Here is a 20,078-nt window from a genome sequence, read left to right as displayed (position 1 = left end):
ATATTGTATTTACAATTTTCTCTTTCTACTCTTATCACTTTATTCGTATGGATTTTTAAAATGCATATAAACCTTTAATCTTTCAATCAGGTCAAAGTATAATTTCTAACGCACGTACATAAGTACACGCACCTCCTTTTTTTTAAGTGCAACTCGCGTTAGCGTAAGTTAATTTTGCTGTAACGAAAAAGTGAAAAGTTACCCCCACCAATAAGCCGTAAGTAAGAGTTGGGAGGGGAAACCACCCCTACTCTCTTTACTTTGTACACGTCACACGCTAGCGCAGTGGTTACTGCCGATATATAAGTAGTGTAGGCAAAATGCTTTTGCATTTAATGTTTTTCTTGAGAAAATAATTTACTTTAAAGATCATGCATTAATATGACAAAAATAAAGAACATGAAACGTTTTAGAGGGAACGAAAAAGAACTGAGGACTAAGAAGTAAGGATAAAGGACAAAATCACCGAGAAAAATCTCCTAAAAGTAAATTAGAAAAAAAAGGGAAATACCTTTTTAGGAAAAAGTCATTGGAAAAGACGTGTATTGTGCAAAATAAAACCTTCCAATTACATCAAACAGATCAAATAAACACAATCCAATTGTATGCAGATAATTCGAAAGATTCTGGAGTAATTTCCATAAGAAAAAATTCATCTTTTGGATGTAAAACAAACGAACATGATTGAATTGTGCCATCAACAAGTAGGAATGTACCTACTGTGTGTGGCTAGGAATAATATACGTAAAGTTTAATATATATTTTCTATTTCTCTTTCTCTCTTTCTCAATATTCTCTTTTCTCTATACACAATTGCATATATATATATATATATATAACTCTGTAGAGAGGAGTATGTGTGTAGAGGTATATAATGTCTATCTCTCTCTAACGCGGGAGTACGGTCGCGCCACCTGGTTTGATGATGAGTGGTGCGGGGGAGAGCATGAAAACTGTGTGCTATAGTGTGTGAGAGGGAGAGAAAGAGAGAGGGATGAGAATTGGATGGGTGATCAGTAGAGGGGTGGGAGAAGGGGAGTTTTCTGTTCGGTCTTGCGTCGTGTAACGTGGACTACGCCGTCGTCGTCGTCGCCGCCACCGTCGCCGCCGTCGCCGCTGTCGTAGTAGTCACCGTCGTCGTCGAAGTCGTCGTCGTTGTCCGTCGTTATTGTCCGTCGTTATTGTCCGTCGTTATTATCCGTCGTCATTGTCCGTTGTCATTGTCGTCATCTTTATCAGCACCGTTGCATCAACAGCAGGAGTAGCAGCCGTCGTCGTCGACGACGCAGCACGTCGTCGTCGTCGTCGACGCCGTTGTTGTTTCTCTTACGGTCAACAGACGACGAAGAAAGCTTACTAACCTTCTCCGCTGATCATCTTCATCCTCATCTTCATCCACATCCTCATCCTCAACCTCATCCTCAACCTCAACTTAATCAATTTCTACCTATTCTTCCTTGGTCTCCTTCTCTCCTCCTTCTCCTCTTCCTATTCTCTTATTTTTTATTCTCCTTCTCACCGGTAAGTGGATTTTCGCCCAACGACATGTAATTCGTAAAAGAGTGGAGTTAACAACACAACAACAACGACAACAACAACAATAATAATAATAATAATAATAATAATAATATTAACGTCAACAACATAAACACAAGAATAAATATAACAAGAAGATACAACGGGGACCACCACTTTCGATTAATCGTCGTTCGGTGAGGATATGAGGAACGACTTCGCTGCGGACGTACCCGTTGCAAGTGCCGACAGCAGCACGGACGCCATATGGCTCGAGAAAAGAAACCCTTCCACGACCAGTGCACACGACCGAGTGTCAAACTGTACGTTCGCTTGGCCCCATAGTTACTTCTTGCTCTTTTTATTTCTCTTTTTCTCTTTCTATCTGTTTCTTACTCTTGCTTTTCTTCTTCTTTCTATCCGTTTCTACTTACTCTTACTTTCCTCCCCCCTTTCTTTTTCTTTTCGAAGGAGGTTATGGCAGGTGGTGGGAGGGGTAGGGGAGAAATTCTATCTTTTTTTTGTAATCTTTCTTTATCATTCCTTTTATCTCGAGAACGAGATGGAGGAGAAGTGAGTAGTATAATATCTCTTTACATCGTTTGAATCTAATGGGTATACAACGCGTTGCCTTTGCAAGATTGTAAGAACGAGTGCACTCTACTGTGTATTAAAGATAGAAAGAGGGAGAGAGATAGAGAGAAAGAGAGAAGAATGTATGTGTGTCGCCGAGTTCCTCTGTGCTTTTGGTGATAGAGAGAAATCCTATTTGAAACTTAACAGTTAACTACAGTAGCAGCAGTAGCAGCAGCAGCAGCAGTTGGAAAGTCCAGACGAATTGGCTACTCGATTAGAAGGTATACATACAAGAGGAATACACACTCGATTATTCTATCGACGGATACCAGTTTCTTTTACAAAGTTAGTACTTTGCGAACACTATTTATTCTATCGACTTACGAGGTGAAAGCTATAGAAGAAATATCATCGAGGAAGAAGGAAAAAAAATAATAAGAGGAAGAAGAAGAGGAAGAAGAACAGGAAGGGAGAAGTTTGATTGATGAGAAAACTATGTGTGACGTTTCTTGTGTTAGATTCGTTTAATGATTTTCTTTGAATTCTTTCCTACCAACCCCGTTTTTTCAAAACTTCGTCGCTGTATACACGTGTACTGTGCTGTGTTGGTATTATATTATCATTCGTATAAAAATAATTAGTACAGTATGTTCAGTGTACGTGTGGTGTGTGGTATTTTGTGATATTGTTGTGTGTTTCAGTGATTAGATGTGCTTCTTGCATTAATTTGAAAATCTTTATCTCTACGTCTATCTCTGTCTCTCTTTCTCAGCATCTTCAATGCTGAGAGTCGAGAAAGCACACTCACGTGACACCCTGTAACGCGTCAAATTTCACGTTGAGTTTGATTCAAAAACGCATGGAAATTTAAATTCGATCGATATAATATTAGCTTGAATAAATCATTATATAAATTTTTATCCTGTTAAAGAATGAATTTTCTTCGTATTACCTTTTTAAAATATCATTTTTATTTATAATGTTGCTTATGATTATGTAGAAGTGTTACGTATATTATATGGGGCGTAGGTCATGAACATAACGTAATAAATGAATGTATAATCTGTACGGTGCTTCGACAAAACTATGAAAACAATTCGTACGTAACTATCATACGTTACAATGTCATGGTTTATTTCTGTTATTATATATGCAAATATATTGTTTCAATAGTGTAGTGTGAATCTATCAATGCATCAAGAAGGAATTCTTTATTCGCTGATTTTAGGTATTGTTTTTCTATTCTTTTTTCTTTTTTTCCTTCTTTTTCTTATAAAATAAGTCGATGCGAACAAACTTTATTTACGCATTTGCAGATGTCGGTAAATATAGATGAACTATTTAAATAATCTATTTTTATGGACAATCCCAATAATATATAATCCATTCTTCAGCAACTAATCACTATATGAAACAAATGAAGGAAAGAATATGATATTTGTTTATTTTAATGTATATCGTATATAAATCATATATATATATATATATATATATAATATATCATCGTATAGCACATGAGAGAGAGAGGCGTTCGCCATATTTGATTAAACGATTCGAGTATGAGAAAGAGTGCGTGTTTGGTCCTTGATAATTTTAATCATGTTTGACAAATGACTGATAATTACTTTTATTTCCTAGGTTTCGATAAAATTGTCGTTAAACAAGAACGTCCAGATGAAGCGGAGATCCGAGAATTGGCTGCCAAAATGGTGGAAGCGAACAAGGCGAAAATGGTTTCGGCGGCGACGGCGGCAGGGGCAGGCGGGGCAGGGGGAGGAGGGTCAGCACAGCAAAGAGGAGCAGCAGGGAGTCAGTGTTTATCTTCCACACAAGGAAATCTTCCTGGTATCCTCGGATATTTAAACAAACGTCCGGCTGACTCGACTGTGGCCAAGACGACAGGTTCAACCACTTCAACAGGGGAAGGTAAAATTCCTTTGGACGATGAAAGTCAAAGGGGTAGATTCGGATGGACCAGTTTCGACGAGTGTCACATACCTTACATATTCCGTGCCGGTGAAAAATATTGCGCCGTACGAATCCTAGAGTCTAAGCTCCTGAACAAGTACCTGAGTTATCTGCACTCGGATATCTATAGTTGTACGTGCATAAGAAGTTACTATATTACGGATTCCGAGAGTAGGCTTTTCAACGAGATTAATATGAAGCATTGCGATAGTCATTTTGGAAGGGATCAGTTTTCATGCAAGGATCTTGTAGTGAGATTATCTGACGCTAAAGAATTCTATACGTTTTTGGACGTTTGTTATACCAAGTTAACAGCCGGCGCAAGTTCAAACGTATCTAGCAGGCATAAGGCTGAGAAGTGTGGTTTCATACGGATTAATAAGGAATCAGTGGTACCATATACGGTGAAGGACGGTCTTCAATATGTACCCTTATTTTATTTCGAAGGCGAAACGGAGAATTTGAAATTGAAAGCGGAAAAACTTGAAGGTTGGGACCTTTCGTATTTGAAGTTTTGCTGCAAGGTACAGGGTATAAGAAACGAATTGTTCGCAAGTGAGACATGTTCCGTGATTAGTTTGAGTGATATTAAGAGTTATTTTCCTCCCGACACGGGATTCGAAGATTATTGGCCGAATAAAGTGATGGATTCTCAGTTATTAGTGAGTAGCAAGGGTGGCGGGGGTGGTGGTGGATGGACCAGACAACCTCCTACGCCACCAGTGTCAAAAACATCCTCTGTACAAAATAATACGAGTAAGGCGAGCCTTAATACGCGTACGGGCCCTTTACAGACGATATTACCACGCGGAACTAGTGCTACGAGTGCGCAACAAACTCAGCGCGTTAGTCAACCAAGGCAAGCTTCTGCTGTGACCCATCCTGCGCATTCTTCACCGTCAGCAATTCCTACGGGGAGATCGAGCATCGCTTCGCAACCGATGTTGAACGTCGTACAAGGCGTTGTCAATGGATGGTCGGGACTCGTTGGCGGTCAACCGGCTTTTCAAACAGCTCTGGTCTCTCAGGCTAATTCCCTTATACGTACGCCACCTCCGTTAAGTATGCACAATGTAAGTTATCTTCAAGATTTCGATTAAACCATCCTTTCCATGATTATCCAATCATCCAATGATCCATTGAAATGTTTTTACGGTAGATATCTGCGTCAAGTAAAACCTACACCACTCATCAATTAAGGAGTAGAGGGGGTGGTGGCGGAGCAACGGCTCAGTACCCTGGAGTTTATCCAGTTACTACTATGCAAGCCGTAGCTCAGGCCCAACCACCCCCTCTCGTTAGAGCAACGGCGCACACTAGTCAACCTAATCTTGGGTGAGTTTAGACAGAAATTTAATGTTTCTATTCTATGACTGTACACATATATATATACATATATCGTCGATTTAAATTTCACCCCTTTTTCAAGTTTACACTTTATCGTTGTCGTATTTTCACCAGGTGACTTGTGCTTGTTTTGTTTTGTTTTATTTTATTCTTTTTCTTTCGTAATTTTAAATTACTCCTTTTGTGTCAGAAATAAAAAATAAATTTTGGTGGGTAAAGTAGTAATGATTTTTTAAAAATATTTTTATATGTTATTAGGACATATATGTGTATGAAATAAATATCATTGAAAACATACAGGCTCTTTTATTTCTTCTTTACCGAATACTAATTCGGTATCATTATTATGATCATTTTTTCTTTTTTTTTTGTAAATGTTCATCTACATAATTAGATGTTAATGCTATTTATTGTGTATAGAAATTTGCACTGATGCTGTTTGCATTTGTACATACAATGTCTGGTTTTTTTTTTCTGTAGTTATCCAACCTATGGGAAGGATGACTGGTGAGTCCTTGTTATATGTACCATAGTTTTTACTACAGAAAGAGTAAGGTAGCATGCACAAAATTAATACGAATTTGTTCTATGCCAATGTTTAGTTATTTTTTAATTAATTATTTAATTAACTTTTAATAACATTTTGGAAGTTACATATTTTATTGAATATTTTCATAACTGACTAATTAGTCCATAGATTAAACGATTATAAGCGTAGAAAGTTTTAAATCGATTTTTATTAATTACTAATTCATAAGTAGTATTTATATGTTACACGTTTTCATGTTTAAATATGAAATTAAAAATTAAAAAAAAAAGAAAATTATCTCTTTTGAAAATAATTTTCAAATAAAAATCTAAAAATTTAACTTTAACATATCATAACTAAAGTTACATAATATATACTACTTGTCATGAAAGGGCTGATATTCCAGGGTAACTACGACATACACGACACCTTCGTTGGGTGTTCCTGATGGAGTCACGGCCAGAACATATCCTCAAATGATTGGCTTAAGTGAACAGGTACAAGCTCTTATGCCAGCTCCTACAACAGCGTCGACATTATTATCACGTCAGCAAAGGCATACACCACCAGTACACAATACATCCCATTCAAAATATCCACCACCTTTAATACCAGTAAATGGAGGTAATAATAGTTCCAGGTATGCCTTACCACTAAATTATTTTACCCTAATAAAGTTACTCAAACAAATAATTTTGTTTGATTATTATTAATAGAATATAATTCCATTATATTTTTAGGGACACGAGAGGAAGGAAAGCTTTGATAAATATCGCGGAACCGTCAATATCGAATTGCCAAGCACAACCATACCAAGTTCAAAAGGCATTAATAGAAGACAAAATGGTACCTTGTATCAACTTTAAACCATACATCTACTCAGAATTATTGATGACGCTTCCAGATTTTGTGTCTAATTATTTTCCTGCTTGTGACATTAACAGTTGTAGACAAGTTCTTACGGATGTTTTAAATATAGATCTATATCAAGGGAATAGGTAAGTTTCACGTAGCGATACATATGGTCAATGTATTACTAAGGGTTTTGGTTTACAGAGGGTTTTGGTCAATCAACTTTGTATACATTAACTGGGCAATCTATACAATGCTCGTAGAAATACATTGACCGTAACATATATATATATATATATACACATAACTTCCCCTATATAAATAAATCAATATATATATGCAAAAAATAGTCTTTTAAAAGTTAAAAAAATGTTTTTAAAAGTACATATATATGTATTTATTTAACAACTGAAAGTGGAAATTACTTTTACTTATGCAGACTGCAAATGAAAATGTTGATGGATGCAGGCAAATGTTCTTCTGTAAACGAAGAATTACCGCTAATTCAAGTAGGAAATATTATGAAGTACATGCCTCAGTTTAAGTACATGTTTAACAGAGATGATATGGTAATGCCTGCACCACCAGCACACTCTTCTGAAGAGCACCAACCGAAAAAACGACAACGCACTAGCTAGGACTGGCTACAGCCTTACTGGCCTATGTACGATTATTATCATCCGGCGTTTTAAATAAAGCCGAAGAAAAGGGGGAAGAACAAAGAAGAAGAAAAAAATAAGACGCGTAAAAAAAGAAAGAAGAAACAATTCATAAAAATATGTATATCGTAAGATCTATAAAATCTTAAAGCAAGAAAAGGGATATTACGTACATACTTGATGAATTATTGCTGTGAGAGTAATACTACGAGAACACCTGAATTTTTGTTTGTTGAATACAAGAGATTGTGACGTCATAGTCTGAAAGAAGAAGAGCCATTTCTTTCTCCAAAGCATATCTTTATACATTAATGAGAACATTAAAATGTTTGTAAATAAAGTCATATATAATAATAACACTGACAAAACATAGGCGGTGTGCGCGATTGATGATGATTTATTATTATTATTATTATTATTATTATTATTATTATTACTATTATAATTGCTATTATTATTAATATTATTATTACTACATTGTTGTGTTTTATGTGATGTTTTTTTGTTTAAATTTGCCCTTCCCATAACGTTTCTTTCTATAATACATCTTTGATAATTTTTTTTTCTCTTGCACTATTATAAATCACATTGCAAAACGCAATTTCTGTGTATTCTATAAAAAAAGAAAAAATCCAAAAAATTTATATATGACAAATACTTCTTTTTTTTTTGTTTTAAACTCGACCGAAATATTTTTTTTTGTAAATAAAAATGTGTCTATTCTTTCTCTTTAAATGTTGTTCTTGGAGAAAGAATGTGCTGAACATATACAAACTAAGATAGTATAAATAAGCCATTGGGCTCATGTTTAAATGATGCACCTAATTTGTGTATTAGATATCGAAATGGATATCAAAAAAATGCCTATCGCATATTAGAGTGAATATATATATATATACATATATATATATATATATATATATATGTATATGTATATGTATATATATATATATATAAAGAAAAAATAAAAACTAAATAATAATAATAATAATAATAAAAAAATTAATAAAATAAAGAAAAACTATACATCGGCATTTGTACATTTGAAAGGTGGAGGTAATGCTTCGTCAAGTTCCTAGTTGTTACTAATGTATATTCTGATAAAACAGCTGCATTATAATGGTTTTCGAATCGTTCGATTCGTATTTTGGTCATCAAAAAGAAAACTAAATTAACGCAGGTAAAACAACCTGTCAGAAAAGTTAAGATTTTTGATTAATAAAAATATTTCGAATGTGCGCTATCAAGATCGGAAGAAAAAAAAAATAGAGAGAGAAAAATGTCAAATTACAAGAGAAGGTTTCTTTTTTTTGTTTTTTAAACATCTGTTATCAAATGTTTATGTTCGGTTTCTAAAGAGAAAAACATAGCCACAGGAGTATATGTGAGGTATCGGTCGATCACGGAAGAACAGAAAATTAGAAGACAAATCTTGAAAAAAATTAACAAATCGACTTTAATTTTATTTCTTTTGTCAATGCACCGTACACAGGATTTCAGTACATAGACTTTTAATAAAGTATGTAACATTTGTCGAATGTTCTTTATACTAAATTAATTAATAAAAAAAAATAAAATAATAGAAGGAAAATGTAAAAAAAAAAAAAGGAAAAATAAGAGAAGCGACAGCAGCAGCGCAGAGCAAGCAGCAGCTTAGAATACATTAGGTCTTTACAATATGATAACAATCAATTGAATATATGTCATCATAATGTAAAATTCGTATGTAAGATAGCGTTATAATTTAATCATTCCAAGCCGAAGAGGAAAAAAGAAGGAGAAGAAGAAAGCAAAATAAGAAAACAAACATTATAGAAAAAAAATAAAATTCTTTCAAAATTTTTCTATTTATTTCAACAACAACATTTCTTGAATGTTATCAATAAATGTTATTTATATTACAGGATAAAGAAAGATGCAACGAATATTGCATTCGTTGGAGTATACAGGGTGTCCCACGTAACTCTTTTCACGATTTTTCAAGTACTTGCGATAACTTAACAAAAAAATACTTTAAACAAGAGTTGATCAGTTTTTGATTGACTATACATTGCAATAAAAAGAAATTCGACAAAAATTTTTTTTTTTCATGTTTTTAAGGCTACCTTTATTTTTTTAAATGGCACTCTGTATTTTTGACTTTATAGTATTATAGTATTATAGTCCGTATTAATACGAACTCAACGAACTATTATACTATGACCTTTTTGGATAACTTTGAAAGTAAAGAAATGAACATTTCAACAAAAAATGACAATCTGCTTCAATGGGCGATAATAACTTGTATTTATTGTTAAAAGTCTCGAAATTACATTCAATTTAGAAACCTTGATTAAATGAATGTAAACGATTTTGTTTAAAAGTCACATTAAATATTCGAATTGAAATCCATGTTCTTCTAGGCACAAATTTGCATTGGTTGCTCCTACGATACTGTCGTAGCTGAGTTCTTCGCATGCTATACGGATTCGTTGCTTTAAATGTTCCTAAATTTTTTATTGAAACAGCATAAACTTTCGACTGTAAATGATCTGATTTCGATGTAAATTTACTTTCAAGATCATCTAAAGGTCATGGTATACTATTTCGTTGAGTTCGTATTAATACGGACTATAATACTGTAAAGTTAAAAATACAGAGTGCCATTTAAAACAATAAAGGTAGCCTTAAAACACATTAAAAACAAAAATTTGTTCGAAATTTTTTTTATTGTAATGTCAATCAAATCAATTGTTAATCAAAAACTGATCAACTTTTGTTTAAAGTATTTTTTGTCAGATTATCGCAAGTACTTGAAAAATCGTGAAAAGAGTTACGTGGGACACCCTGTATATGTTTCTTTTGTTTTTTGTTTTATTTAAATTTTATTGTTTTGCGTAGTCATTTCTTTTCTTCTTTTTTGTTCGTTCATTCGTTCGTTTCATGAAATCTTAATTTAAAATTAATTTCATTTTATTACCGTGTATTAATTGATGTTTCCCTGTATTTGAAGAATCTCATTATTTATAAAATTATTGTATGTAAAATTATATATAATTATATATAATTATATATAATTATATATAAACAATATATGTATATATATATGTATATATATACATATATATATATATAAAAGCAAAATAACAAATGTTTGTATTTATTTTTAAATACTAGGAAGAGCAACGGAAGATAAATTAACAAGTGGAAATATATATATATATATATAAATATAATATACATATATATATTAAAAAATTAATAAACAAAGAATCTTGTTTTCCAATGATAAAATGAATAGTATAATAAGGAGTGTGGCATAGTTGTGTCTTCCTTTTTGACTGACGGTGTTTTACCAGTACAAATTACAAATTGTTACTTGAAGTCATCGAAGAAGCAATAAGAATTATAAACTGATCAGAATAATAAAAGTATTATTTTATATTTATTTGAACAATATTACAACAACGTGTTTCGTTTCGTTTCGTTATTATTATATTATTTATTTTTTAGTTTGAAATTGAGAGGCTTTACATTCATATTAAATAATGAATGAATAATTTTCCTTTTTTTTTCGTTGGAGATTTAAAAAAAGAAAAATGTATAAGTATAAAAAAATATACATAGTAAATGAGAGAACACTTAAACACACACTATGCAATTGTGCGTATGCAAACACACACTAAATGCAATTTAATTTGAGTTTTGATGTATAAAAAGAAAATAAAAAGAAAGAAAAAAAAAGAAAAGAAAATTATGCTGGCATCCTGTTACGGTGAAAGCAGTATACTTTATTTATAAATTATCATTAGTCATATGTATAAAAAAATACGAATTTTATCAGATAGAACGAATTACTATTTGAGAAAGAAATAAAATAATACCGTGGACTGGTGCCTCCTCTTTCTATTTTATGAAAAATCTTTGACGGATACACACGCGAAATTGTACGGAGATTATTATTTTTATGAAAGTAAGCAAGCAGGTCCATTGTATGCATTTTTTTGTTATTACAAACATCATCGTGATGATCATCATTTATTATTATTTTTGTTTGTATCATCTATGTGTTATTTATATTTGAATCAACGACGAGAAAAGTATTTTTAAACGCTTGAAGAAACGATAGTCGAAATTAGCCAATTTCGTTTTGCTGCATACAAATGATTGAGAAGAAATAAAAGCAAAAATACAAATATTATGTTTACAGTTAGATTATGTTGCGTAAGAGAAAGAAATACGTGACACATAGACAAAGTAATATGGCACAACCTGGATGTTTATGGCTATTTTAAAAACCTTATCTTGAGATACGAAAGCAAATAATTTTAATGATTTCACTGTCATTTCTATGTATATATATATATGCAAAAAGAGACGGCTTATGCGAGAAATATTTTGAATAGTACTTAACAAAAAAACGTTATAGGAAAGAAAAGAAAAAGTATATCCTCTGTACTCGACGTCGAAAGAGAAAGAAAGAAAGAAAGAAAGAAAGAATAACAAGGAATTACGAGCCCAGTCCAAAAATTAGAACTTAATTATTTGTAGTGTATTAGACTAGTTCATTTATTTGTTAATATTTGTTAAACATAATACGTGTATTATACTTTAATATAACTATCGCCTCCCTTTCTCTCTTTCTCTTTCTTTTTCTCTCTCTCCCTTTCTCTTTCTCTTTCTCTCTCTCTCTCTCTCTCTCTTTCTCTCTCTCTTTCTCTCTTTCTCTTTCCATCTCTTTGTAAATATAGTTTATAAGATATAAAAATACAAAATATTTCAAATAAATTCATGATACAATCGATATTAAGTTTTAATCAATCTCCATATAAAAAAAAATAGCTGAATCAATCGATCTATAATTTAATAATTTAAATTGAAAGAAAGAAAGGTAGAGAAATGATGACCCATTAAAAAATCTAATTCAAAGAAAGCTAAAATTAAAAAAAAAGTAAGTTTGATTTTTAATTAGTCATTATTAGATGAAATGAGAAATGAAAAGGATCACTTCCGGTTAACAACCTTCCGAAATAAATTTGAACGATTGGCGGTAGATAACGGAAAGACGTCAAAAGCGGTGGCGCGTATAAGCGCGTAGTAGTAAAACCTGGTATATTAATACCTAGTGGCGCCAGCTGATAGCGGAGTAAAACGGAATCGCACGACACCGGCCGAAGTTCTCAGTCGCGGTCGCCATTTTGTCGGGTAGTCATCGGGTTCGTCGTGTTTCTCTTGGCTGCTTAGTGTTTTTAGTGAGCGAATAGCAGCGAAAAATTCGGGGCATAGCAGACTCGGCCGCTTCCCCCAAATGGCTTGCTTGAACACGTTAAAGCAGGAGATTAAAACCCTCGAGTCCGTCTTTCCAAAGAGCCATGAAAGATTTCAAATAATGTCTGCGAGCGTGGACGAGCTCAGCTGCAGGTTCGTCGGTAAAAATGGAAAGAAATACGAAATACATGCCAATATAACAGTAAGTGCGTAAACTCTATATTACGATCGTTATTATTATTATTATTATTATTATTATTATTATTATTCGTTTCGTTATTATTGTTGTTGTTATCATCGTAGTTTAAAATAAACGGTGGTAGTAATACGATACGCGATAGATTAATTGGTTATTATATCATTTTGCAATAACCCTTTCGATAGATTCTTTTTTTTTCTTATCGAAGAAGCGCGCCTTCATTTCCGTCGTTGTTTCTCTCCTTCTTTCTTTCTCTTTCTCCTCGTTTTCTCTCTCTCTCTCTCTCTGTGGGTCTGCCTGTCTGTCTGTCTGTCTGTCTTCATACCGCCCTCCTTTTCTTCTGTCTACCTATCTACCTCTCTATCCGTCCCTTTCTCTCTCTTTCTCTTTTTACTCTCATCTCACTCTCCCTTTTTCTCATGCTAGTCGATTCTTCTTCTTCCTCTCACTCTATCTCTCTCTTATCTCGACTGATAAGGACAAAGAAACAACAACACTCTACTGCTCGTGTTGTTATTTGGGAATTTTGACAAGAAGAAGAAGAATCTTTTGTACTCTTTTTATATTCTTTCCTTCTCTTTTCTTTCTTTCTCTCTCTCTCTCTCTCTCTGTCTCTCTCTTTCATTCGTCGAGCTCGAGTCACACGCTTTTACATTTAGCCCATATTTCGCCATCCTTTCGCTGTTCCGCACTCGGAAGATTTTGACATTGCGTCGATCGATCTTCCCTTTCTTTCTCTCCCTATCTTTCTACCTCCGTCTCTTGTTCTTTCTCTCTCTCTTTCTCACTTGGTCGATTTGTTCGATGGGTTAGATTTTTGTCAAAGAATTAACGCGTCGCGCGCGTCTGGAGGTCAATGCGTGGTGTGCACTCGATAGAGGGTAAGGCCCTCACAACGGAAGTACTCTACCTACTCCTATACCTCTCTCCTCTTTATTCATTTTTATTATTATTCTTTATAATAAATTATGTACGTATCAATTGTCATCGCGATTATTTCAGTAGTAAACTCCATTCATCTTCTTTTTGCTCTGCCTTCTCCTTCTCCCCCCTCGTCGTGTCCTTGTTGTCCTCATAATAAGCATTATCTCGTCATTAATTTAAATCAATTATCTTTTCTTATGTCTCACAAACAAATGTTATTAATCGGTATACATACAATGAGGGACTAAAGTTATTTGTATAATAGTTAATACGGCGTGACTTTTATTTTCCTTTATTTTGCTATTATTGTTTGCGTGTAAGACAATTAGGGATATGTTACACGATCGTTCGGTTCGATCATCGTCATCGTTCATCGTCATCTTCATCGTCATCGTCATCGTCATCGTCATCGTCATCATCATCGTAACGTGTGTGTATCACGAAAACTCATCTTTGTTCCGGAATAAATCTTTCAAGAAAAACTTTTTTTATATTCCCTATTCGTTTGTGCCTTAAAAGTAAGATCTTGTTGATTTCATGTTCAGAAGGAATTTGTATTTTGGTTGGTTTACAAGTGTCTGTTCAAATCATTTGAATCAATATTTTGATAACAACACATTCAAATGTAAGATTTCTTCATGATCATTTGTACATATGTATGTAAAACGATAGTAAAGTAAATGTGTAGTGTTTGATTTTGATCGGAGATTCGTTTTGATCAAATTAAATAAGTATCTGTAGAGGAAAGAAAAAAGAAATCGTTAGGGCGAACGCAATCCAGGCTTTTGCGTCGATATATTGGTTATATATATGTACATTATAGATATGTATGTATTTGTTTTGTCGAAATAGCACATCGATCGTTTCTCGATGTTATGCTTTTAGAATAATTATTGCGGTATTCGTTCTATAGAATGTATAATGCTAGTTAAAAGTTTGTATTACGTGATAAGTATTGTTTTTCTCTATTTGTTTTATTACCAATCAATAGAATCTTTTGATTATTCAGACACACGTATCAAACAAACAAAAAGTTTTATTTTTCCATTTCTCTTGTGAAATTTGAACTTTCTCTTCTTTTAATCAAAGAGACATAACCTTTGTTTTGTATTTTTTAATATAAGAATATTTATATTTGTATGATATGACTTTTTATGATATGTCTTTTTTCTATTATTGTTAAAGTAATTATCTTTGATTGCTTTTCTTAGGAAACGTATCCTTCCACACCGCCAGTATGGTTCGCAGAATCAGAAGAGACCAGTGTCACCAATGCAGTACAGATTTTAAGCAACACAACTGGCCGAGACAACCATGTAATCAACCAAGTTGGAATCCTCCTTAAAGAATTATGTCGGCTACATTCTCTACCAGAACCACCTGATGTCGAACGGTTAAGAACAGCATTGGATCCGTTAAGATTAGGAGGAGCTAACGAAGCTATGTCGCAAAGAATGGAAGCTGAAGATACCGAAGATATTGACGAAGATGAAGAAAGTGAAGCAGAAGAAGATCTTCATTTAGATATGGATGAAGGTGACGCGAATTCAAAGACCAAGGTAAGTAGATACATTTTATTACATTATTCTATTTACTTGCGTAATCAATTTCTATGGCTGTTATAAACATTGTAGAAGTAAGCATGTTATTTATGATTTTTACGGATTGCTATGTATTTTATCCGTACAAAGGGGGACGAAATGGATTTAGAACACCTTGCGACGCTAGAAAGGTTGAGACAGAATCAGAGACAAGATTACTTAAAGGGATCTGTTTGTGGAAGCGTACAAGCGACAGACAGGCTAATGAAAGAATTGAGAGACATTTACCGAAGTGACAGCTTTAAAAAAGGTATTATATGGTTAATGTATCATGGATAATTGTCTGTATCACCAGTCTCTTTCTTTATCTCTCTCTCTCTCCGATGAAAGTTAATACGAAATTAAAATTTGTCCCTGAATATTATCCATTTATTTCAGGAATGTACAGCATAGAATTAGTAAATGACAGTTTATACGAATGGAACATTAGGTTGATGTGTGTTGATCCTGACTCGCCTCTCCACAGTGATCTCATTCTTCTTAAAGAAAAGGAAGGAAAAGACAGTATTCTACTTAATATGCTTTTTAAGGTATACAGTGTTGTGTGTTGTTAGAAAATGTAATATGAAAGTGTAAAGTAAAATAGAAGATTATTCCTGTTCCTTCTTTGTAAAATCTGGCAAAGAATAAGCTTGTCTTTGATAAAAATATTTTATTGGTTTCTTATCAATAATGATTTATTGTAGGAAACTTATCCATTTGAACCACCCTTCGTAAGAGTCGTACATCCAATCATATCGGGTGGATATGTCCTCGTAGGAGGTGCTATTTGTATGGAACTTCTTACGAAACAGGGTTGGAGTTCGGCGTATACAGTAGAAGCGGTAATAATGCAAATATCTGCAACACTGGTAAAAGGAAAAGCACGCATACAGTTTCAAGGCTCAGGTGGTCCTGGTAAAGTGTGCGGTGGACAAGGGCAATATAGTTTAGCTCGTGCACAACAGTCATTTAAATCACTTGTACAAATACATGAAAAGAATGGTGAGATAATTAATATTGATTATATTTATATATGTTAAGTGATTTTTTTGGTAAAAGGAAAAGCACGGCATACAGTTTCAAGGCTCAGGTGGTCCTGGGTAAAGTGGCGGTGGACAAGGGCAATATAGTGTTAGCTCGTGCACCAGTCATTTAATCACTTGTCAAATACTGAAAAGAATGGTGAGATAATTAATATTGATTATATTTATATATGTTAAGTGATTTTTTTTATATTTTTTATATAATAACCCAAAGACAAACATTTTAACAAAAATATAATTATCATTTAAATCGTTGGTTTTTTATGTTAAAAAAAAGAAGAAGTAAAAGGTATATCTCTAAAATTATCTTGCCAGGTTGGTTCACTCCACCGAAGGAGGATGGCTAATGAATAAATATGAAGCAAAATATGATGCGTGCTTACAGCTGAGACTTTAATTCGGTGTGTGCCCAACAAATAATTGTTACGATAATGATTTGATACACAAACACATTACCTAGGTAACATAAGATACTGAATTAATCTAACGCATAATTCCTTTGATGGCTGAGAAAATGGTGTCGTGCAAACGGTGACATGTTTCGTTCTGTATGCATAGATTTTTCAGTAATTAGGCATTTAAAGATCGTTCGATCACATTGACAAATGTGTAAATGATCTTACTTTCTCATATCCGGAATTTTCTAATTCTTTGTAATATTATTTGAAATTCTTTTTCAATGCCAATTGATCTTCGAAAAAACGGTATAATCCTAAGTTTTCGTTGATTATATCTACCATATCGTACTATACCATACCATACCATACCATACCATACCATACCATACCATACCGTACCATACCATACCATACCATACCATACCATACCATACCATACCATACCAGAACCATACCATACCATACCATAAATACATACACACAATACACACAAACACACAACATATATATGCATACATAGTGCGTGCGTACGAGAAATAGTGTTTAAGACATTCTGTGAAATGTGTTTATGCATTGTGCTTCCTGTCTCTATGAAAAGAGTGTGGAGGGGAGGTGAAGGATGCAACACGATGGTCATCGTTTTAATTAAATTAAGACTTTTGCAACATTTTCTTATCATTGGGGATATATTCGTTATTTGGCTATATTTCAAATCGTGCAATTCATTAGGAAAATCATTAATGCGCGCATCCCCGTCTATGTACGTATATTACTTCAAAATTTTCTTTTCTTTTTTTCTTTCTTTGAAATTTTTCTTTTAATATATTAAATATGTTAAAGAACAACGTTCAGAAATTGATAGTGAGAAGATTGTTGGTGAAAGAAGAATAATATATGTACTATGCGTGTATTGCAGTGAGATTGTGCATATTGTGTTGAAGATTTCAGGGGAGTTTTCCTTTTGATTTTGTAATTTGTTACGCTTGATAATTTAAGTTTCTGTTATAGATATAGACATGATCGCGAACGAGGACAACACATACACAAACACACACACACAACCAAATGACAATTAATTAAAATTCGAATTTTAATATAACATTTGTGAAAAGTTAATTTGATTCGTTGGAGTTGAATCCATAGGACATTAAAATTCGTTAAATTAACAAAATTTGACATGAAATGTGTAATAAGAATAACAATATTATAAAAAAATATCATATTAATAATAATAATAATAATAATAATAATAATAATAATAATAATAATAATAATAATAATAATACTAATTGTTTTTTTTACATTCGTAGATGAGCATTTTTCACTGATCGTAATTTTTTGTCTCTTTTCTTTTTCTTTTTAATGTTTCTTTTTATGTTCGTGTTGTTATTGTTGTTAATTTTCATTATCATAATTGGATCTCGTTTATTACGAAAGTGGTGTAAGTCTATTTTCGATAAAAAAAATTGAGAAAATACATCATTTTGATGTTTTATTCATAATTAATAGAAAATTATGTGTGATCTGAATTTTGTTAAAAAATGGACTTACACTACTTTCGTAACAAATAAACGGTCCAATTATATAGAACGAAACACGAAAAGGAAACGTCGACGTCGATAAATTTTTCATCGGAAAGATCCAAAAAATATATATATACATATATTTTTACAACGCTCGCATTAGCCGATTAGATGACAGATTATAAGACTTTTGAGAAAAAAATAGCGATCGTACGTGTTAGTGCAATTGATGTCGATACGTTTTGATAGAATTATATTAGGAGTACGAAACATACGGCATAATAATAATAATAATAATAATATAATGATAATAATATAATAATAATAATATAAATAAAATAATAATAATAATAATAAAAATAATAATAATAAGAATAATATTAATAATAATAATAATCTAATATTAACAATAATAATATAATAATAATAATAATCTAATAGTACTAATATTACTATCCTTCTTGCTCCTTTATTTCAGATAAAAATTGCCAAAGTTTACGTTTAGATCATTTTTAATCGCCTAAACATTTTCCGTACATGGGTTTTCTTCCTTTTCCGTTTTATTTATTTATTAATATTATTATTTTTTTATTTTTCTTAAATAACTTATTCCTTTTCAATCGCTTTACGTACTAATTCGAAATGAGTATGTAACAAGTTTTTATATCTTGTATATGTATATATAATATATAAATATTCGGTTGTGCAAAAAAATGTTTGTGTTACTTTTCCTATAAAGGGGTGGTTCATTTTTCACTTAAATCTTTTACTTTTTTTTGGTTTTTCTTAATTTTTTCTTAGTTTTATTTTATTTCTTTCGGACGAGTACAGTATAAAATTAAACAAAAAAAAAAAGATATATATAAAATAACAAATACAAGAAAAAGAGAAGAAATTTGGTTGTGTGTAAAACGTATGATATTGTCCGAATCGTTTTTTGCGTTATTCTTTTTGTAAGTTTCAAGAAAGAAGAAGAAATTAATGATTGATTCTGTATCATAATAATGCATCACTTGTTATAGTTCGTCGTCTTATAAAATAACGCCCGTGGCTCTAATGCCAATATCAAGTGTTTAGCAATATTTTTTATGTTAAAATATATATATGTATATGTACATATATATCGGTATATATATATATATATATGTATATGTATATCTATATCGTAATTTTTGGATAAGTGGCAAATTTCGAAGTATAAGTGACACGTCGAATGGTAGAAAGAGAGACATTTTAATTAATTAAACGTTTAAATATTATCCTTATTTAAAATAATCTCATTCGATGAAGAAGTAGGTGGAGACAGAAATCAGGCAAAAGAATAAACGGAAAAAAAGAAAGAAAGAAAGAAAGGAAGGAAGGAAGAAAGGAAGGAAGGAAGAAAGGAAGGAAGGAAGGAAATTAACAAAAATTATAGAAAAGAAAATAAAACAAAAAAATCTAAAAAAAACAATCAAATAGAAGAAAACAAAACAAATGTTCGTTATAAATCATTACGTGTAAAGTTCATTATTATTGTTAACTCATCAATCTACGTTCATTTCATTCATTTCATTCGTTTTTAATTAAGTACTGACTGACGTTAATAGAATAATTCTCGATGCACTTTCTAAACTTAGCGCGATAGAATTTATAGTAGTAAATAACAATAATAAATAACAACAACAATAACATAATAACAACACAACAATAGTAACGACAACGTCATCATATCC

At 32.3% G+C, this 20,078-nt stretch overlaps 2 protein-coding genes across 9 annotated transcripts in view; both read left to right on the top strand.

Moving 5' to 3' along the window:
- LOC122523506 overlaps positions 1-7,814 on the top strand; it is a 19,950-nt gene extending 12,136 nt beyond the window's left edge. For 3 of the 8 annotated variants that reach the window (XM_043645285.1, XM_043645280.1, XM_043645282.1), the window contains 6 exons: positions 3,730-5,132; positions 5,219-5,394; positions 5,887-5,913; positions 6,342-6,575; positions 6,676-6,933; positions 7,227-7,814. In XM_043645285.1, the coding sequence (XP_043501220.1) occupies positions 3,730-5,132; positions 5,219-5,394; positions 5,887-5,913; positions 6,342-6,575; positions 6,676-6,933; positions 7,227-7,425 (2,297 nt within the window). In that variant the 3' untranslated portion in view covers positions 7,426-7,814. Of the gene's footprint in view, positions 1-1,139; positions 1,839-2,747; positions 3,320-3,729; positions 5,133-5,218; positions 5,395-5,886; positions 5,914-6,341; positions 6,576-6,675; positions 6,934-7,226 lie in introns of those variants that run through there. The other 5 variants (XM_043645287.1, XM_043645283.1, XM_043645286.1 and 2 more) reach the window with 5 other exon arrangements.
- A 4,755-nt stretch (positions 7,815-12,569) lies between these two features.
- Positions 12,570-17,048, top strand: LOC122523336 (ubiquitin-conjugating enzyme E2 Q2). The gene is made up of 6 exons (XM_043645010.1): positions 12,570-12,895; positions 15,028-15,375; positions 15,508-15,667; positions 15,796-15,947; positions 16,104-16,401; positions 16,758-17,048. Exons 1-6 carry the CDS (start codon positions 12,734-12,736, stop codon positions 16,787-16,789), a joined length of 1,152 nt encoding a protein of 383 aa, XP_043500945.1. The 5' UTR covers positions 12,570-12,733; the 3' UTR covers positions 16,790-17,048.
- Positions 17,049-20,078: the final 3,030 nt, after the last annotated feature.

Source organism: Polistes fuscatus, unplaced genomic scaffold (assembly GCF_010416935.1).
Source record: "Polistes fuscatus isolate 324 unplaced genomic scaffold, CU_Pfus_HIC Scaffold6, whole genome shotgun sequence".
Taxonomy (NCBI): Eukaryota; Metazoa; Arthropoda; class Insecta; order Hymenoptera; family Vespidae; genus Polistes; species Polistes fuscatus.
This window is presented reverse-complemented; position numbering and strand designations above follow the sequence as displayed.

Coding starts and splice junctions, on each gene's coding strand:
- LOC122523336 (XM_043645010.1), top strand. CDS start 12,734: ATGGCTTGCTTGAACACGTTAAAGCAGGAGATTAAAACCCTCGAGTCC. Junction 12,896..15,027: donor AAATACATGCCAATATAACA/GTAAGTGCGTAA, acceptor TGCTTTTCTTAG/GAAACGTATCCTTCCACACC. Junction 15,376..15,507: donor ACGCGAATTCAAAGACCAAG/GTAAGTAGATAC, acceptor ATCCGTACAAAG/GGGGACGAAATGGATTTAGA.